General features: G+C 55.6%; 1 protein-coding gene across 1 annotated transcript; it reads right to left on the bottom strand.

Moving 5' to 3' along the window:
- Window positions 1–1,197: 1,197 nt before the first annotated feature.
- AMER2 (APC membrane recruitment protein 2) lies at window positions 1,198–4,408 on the bottom strand. Its single transcript, XM_065901796.1, has 2 exons — window positions 3,664–4,408; window positions 1,198–3,375 (listed from the first exon to the last, which is right to left on the bottom strand). Exons 1-2 carry the CDS (start codon window positions 4,406–4,408, stop codon window positions 2,492–2,494), a joined length of 1,629 nt encoding a protein of 542 aa, XP_065757868.1. The 3' UTR covers window positions 1,198–2,491.
- Between the last annotated feature and the right edge of the window lie 441 nt (window positions 4,409–4,849).

Here is a 4,849-nt window from a genome sequence, read left to right as displayed (position 1 = left end):
AGGCAAGGGGAAATTAAGGTAAACTTTGCTGACATTTTTCTTTGCTAATAAAGATACAACATAGAGGTACAAATGTAGAAACAAGTCCCAAAACCGTGAAAGCAAAACTAGTTTGTTCCAGTGCTTACAAAATAGATAAATAGGTTGTCTTCCTATTACAATATTCTCATCAGTCCTTCGGGGCTTCATACCTTCCCTGTGCTATTGAACAAACAGAACTCTGTCATGGATTCAGGTTGGGGAGACTATAACCCCTGCAAGAAGACGCACAGGAAGAAAAGAAAGATCCTTTGTTTTACAGCTAGAAATAAAATTTATGTTCCTCCCCTTCACTAGGGGGAAATGGACATATTTTGAGTCTAAGTAGTATTATCAGTGTTGAATCGAATCCAAATCCCTTTCCCAAGACAAAACTAATCTCTAAGCCATCTCCAAGTTCACGGTGAACGCCTTTGTCTGTTGGTTGTGCACAGCTGAGTGCCTGAGCACGTGTGAGCTGCTTTATGAATTCCTGCTGGTAAATTCAGACTGCTCAAGGCTATATCAGCCTATGAGACCTCATCGACAGACACAGGAAATTAAATATTAAAACACTACTTTGAAATAACATTAAGGATCTGACACGAGGCAATAAAAGCCAGTAATCTGAATAATAAATAAATTCAGTCAATCTCTACCACTTCTTCTAATGGAGTCATTGCAGGTTTAAAATGGGGAACAACCTGCTTTGTGCTATTGGCTAGGATTTGTATTCCTTTGATGTCTGTTTATTTTGTGACTTCTTTCATATTATTAAAATAGATCTTCATATACTTGCCTTATTCTTTCTTTTATAAAACAGAAAACAAACTTAACAAGCGTGTACTACCAGTTCATTACTTAGGGAATCTCCCGGGAAAATGAGAGTTGAAGAGAAGCGTGCATGTCTTTTATGTGTGTGTGGTTTCACTTGAATACGAATCTCCCCAATACCATGAACCATCTCCTAGTAGAAGCTGTGATCTTTTGATTAAATACACTGAAATGTTTCAAAGAAGATATTTTATAACCATTAGACCCTAATAATATTCTAGGAAAGGCTTCAGTTTATCATTCAAACTATCGAGGCATATGGTAACCCTTTCTGAAATAAATGCTTCATCGAAAATAACAGAAAACACACATATAAGTAAATCACTTTTCAAAAATAATCTTGGCACACAATGTTAACGATACATAAGTTTCCCAGTGTCATATTCTTAACATATGTGGCTCAGTCCTAAGTCATAAAGAAGAAGTCAATGAAAAAACTACATTTTCTATTGTTTTCTTTATGTGTTCCTCGTTTTGGACTCCTCATACTGAGACATGGTTGAATACTAAACTTTTATAACCAAGGTAAAAATCTCTGAAAACCAGGGTTCAGGGTGAGAAACAGACTTTTACCCAAGACAAGCCAGAACCATTCCTTTGGGACATCAACACAATAAATTTTTTTTCCCCTACACTGAAAGCCAGAGAACCCTTATAAAACATAAAGAGAACTGCTTCTGTTTACAGTACATAAAAGAACATCAATGGTTTGGGAGCGGTTACGGTGTCTAAGTAGTTATAAAACCAGATTTTAAACTGGAGGTTACTGACATATTATAAAAGGTTAACAGCTGGATAATCTGTAAAAGATGCGTTATCTACACATGAAAAGGTTACAGTTCATAAATGCTAAAACACTGTGTCTGTTGGCATTTAGTGAAATCTTGCCCTGGTCCTCTTCTCTGCACTGGGTGGGGAAATAAAAAAAGAGAGAGAAAAAAAAGCCCTGCTCTGCTGAGGTTTTTATTTCTCCCCAAACAAATGATCTAAATAAACCCACCAAACCCAAACTCTGTGATCATCTTAGTGGTAGATATATATCTATTTGCATACCTAGCAACTGAAAGTACAGCAGGTTTTCTGCCCATCAGGTAAGTACCGGGCTCTTTCAGCTTTGCAGGTGTTTCCCACACAGTGATACAGCAAAGGGTGTTTTTGTTTTTGTTTTTCTTTTTTCCCCTGGAAAGGAAAAGGAAAATAAGGAAGTAAAGTGTCAGGAAGAGGAGGGCTCCTCTCTGGTTCTTCAGATGGTTCCTGGAGGCCCGCTGGACGGTGACACAGCCAAATATCATGGCATGATGCTTCCTTAGGTTGGGTTAAGTCTTATTTTCTGCAAAGGCAAGTAAAGGTGACTTCCGAAAGTTCGGTGCAATGAAGAAAAAAAGAAGGGGGGGGGGCAATTTTAAAAAGGTTAACAAAAGGGGAAAAAAAGTGCTTGAAAAGAATCCTCAGGGAATTATCCGGAGGGGGAATCCCGTTGTGCAGCATTCCCCTGCCTGGGGGCAGAGCTCCTGGGTCCAGGCTCCGAGTGGGGACTGTTGGCAGCGCCTTTCTCTGGGGACGCAACATTTGTCCGAGCAGTTTCCAGACAAAGTTGTATTCCTTGAATGCGGCCCCTCCCACCTCGGCCTCGGAGACCTCACAACTTTTTGGCACTATCGTGGCACGCCGCGGCCCGGAGGGTGGTCCCAGCCAAGCCCCGGCTGCTGACCCGGCGGACCAGCACCTTGGACACCGGGATTTTGGTTCTGGGCAGCTCGCTCCTGGCTGGTGGCTGGTGCACCACGGGGTGGCTGGATGGCAGGTTCGCCAGATGCTTGATGCTGACGGGGATCTTGGAGTCCTTCAGCAGGCTCCCCGGCGTTCGCAGCGGGCAGGTGATGGTGACCGGAGACACAGGCTTTAACCGGGAAGAGCAGGACGTCTCCTCGCTGGCGGCCGGGGCGGCGGGCAGGGCCGCAGGGCTTCCATCCGGCTCGGCGGCGCAGAGCTCGTGGAGTGCGTCGCCACTGTCGCTGTCCCGGGGGAGGCCCGTCTTCCTCGCGCCGCCGTCCTCCTCCGGCCTGGGGGTGGGGGAGTCCCAGTAGCCCTCGTCGCTGTTTGGGACGCCTTCCTGTGGCTCCTTGTCTGGGTGCTTGGGTTCTTCCTTCGGGGGGAGCTCCGTGGGGACCCGGTGGAGCCTCCGGCGCTTGACCGAGGACGCGTCCTTGGTCACCTCCGCACACCTGGCTTCTTTGGGGGTCTCGGGAGCCACCTGCGCGTCGGACGCCGCCGCCGCCGCCGGGGCCGCTCCTCCCTGGGGCCCCTCTCCCCGGTCCTCGGTCTGGGACAGCATGTCCCAGAACTCCTGCAGGTACGAGTCGTCCGCCTCGGCCGGGCTCGCCATCTCCTCCCCGCCTCCCTGGTAGGCCACCACGCCCGGCGGCTTTGTGGCGGGGCCCGGCTGGCCCGGCCCGGGGGCGTGCTTGGCACAGCCGGGCCCGGCCTCGTCCTCGGGGTCTGCGATAATATCTCCGCAGCCTGTAAGAGAGTCAAAGCTTTTCAGTGAAGTCACGTCAGAAAACATCAGACAAATACGATCTGCCGATGGGTCGGAGGGCGGATCGACCGAGGAAGGGTCGGGGGCGGCGGGCGCGCGGCCGCCTTCGGAATCTGCCAGGGGCGCCGTCTCTGCCGGCGCGGCCCCGGGCCCCGCGGCGTCCTCGGCCGGCCGGCCCTCCCCGGCGCGCGGCTCGGGCTCGGGGGGCGCGCGGGGCCGCTCGGCCCGCCGCCCGGGCCCCGAGGCGCCCTCTCCCGGGGCGCAGGCCGGCTCCGGCTCCCCCGCCGCGGGCTCACCTGCTGGCTCCGGCTGGCGCGCGGCCGCGGGCGCCTCCTCCTTGACGCACTCCAGGCTGGCGGTGAGCGAGCCTGGCCGCGCCAGGCCGCCCGGGGCCCCCGCGCGCCCCGCCGGCGCCGCGTCCTGGGGCCGCCGGTCCTTCCTGCGCCAGCGCACGCCGCCCAGGAGCCCCCGCAGCCCCCGCTTTTGTCTGCCACCGGCCTTGCCCGCGTCGGCCTGCTCCGCCCCGCCGCTCTCGGGCCGCCCGTTCTTCCGCAGGAGCGAGAAGAAGCTGTGCGACTTGGCCACCGAGCCGCCGGCCGCCGGGCCCGCGCCTCCCGGGGCCGCCCGGGGGGCCGCGGGGCCCGGCCGCGCCCCGTCCCCGCCGCCCGCGCGCGGCTCCTCGCGGCGGCCGCCCTCCAGCGCCAGAGCCTCGGCCAGCCCGTCGTGCGTCCGGCTGCGCACCAGCCCCGCCGGCCCCGCGCCCTTGCCGTCCCCTTTGTGTTTGACCCCGAAGATGCTGGGCATCGCGCCGCCCGGCTTCCTCTTCTTGAACAGTTTGAAGGCGGCCTTGTTGATCTTCCCCGACGGCGGCTCGGAGGCCGGCGGCTCGGCGGCGCGATCACAATGCAAGTCCATCTCTACCGCGAGGGTCCCGGCCGCGGCCCGCGCCTTCCTCCCGCAGCCCCCCGCGGCCGCGCGCCCGCCGCTGACAGCCGCGCCGCGCCCGCCCGTCTCCATGGCGACGCGAGCAGCCCGGCGTCAGCGCTGCCCGCGCCCGCCCGCGGTCACCCGCGCTCTGCATCCGCCGGCGGAGCGCGGGAGGGCCGTCTCCCCTCCCGCCGGGGCTTATATAACGCCCTAACCCATTTCGCGGCCGGCTCGGCTTTGTGCTGCGGCTTTTCTGCGGCAGAGCCGCGAGCTGATTGCAGAAATTAAAGGCCCATAATCTCGGAATGCAAATTCCACCCAGTCTCACCCACCTTCAGATTCCTCCTTCCGGCTTGCTCTTTCCAGAAGCCCAGTCCGAGGATCGAAAAATGCCCCCCACACGGACAAAGAAAGCCACCCCAGCACAAATCGCGGATCTCTCCCATCAGCCATCCCGGACTTCACGACTCTTCGTGCCTTCCCCACACCCTTCATGTCCCTCTTTATCACTGGGATACCAAGCCCGACTGC

This window comes from Muntiacus reevesi, chromosome 11, assembly GCF_963930625.1.
Source record: "Muntiacus reevesi chromosome 11, mMunRee1.1, whole genome shotgun sequence".
Taxonomy (NCBI): Eukaryota; Metazoa; Chordata; class Mammalia; order Artiodactyla; family Cervidae; genus Muntiacus; species Muntiacus reevesi.
The sequence above is the reverse complement of the archived record's forward strand: the minus strand, read 5'-3'. Positions and strand labels throughout refer to the sequence as shown.

Excerpts from the sequence above, each read along its gene's own strand:
- AMER2 (XM_065901796.1), bottom strand. The coding sequence starts at position 4,408 with ATGGAGACGGGCGGGCGCGGCGCGGCTGTCAGCGGCGGGCGCGCGGCC. Across the intron at positions 3,376-3,663 it reads GCCCGCGGCGGGGGAGCCGG|CAGGCTGCGGAGATATTATC; the intron begins AGCCGGCCTGCG and ends TTGACTCTCTTA.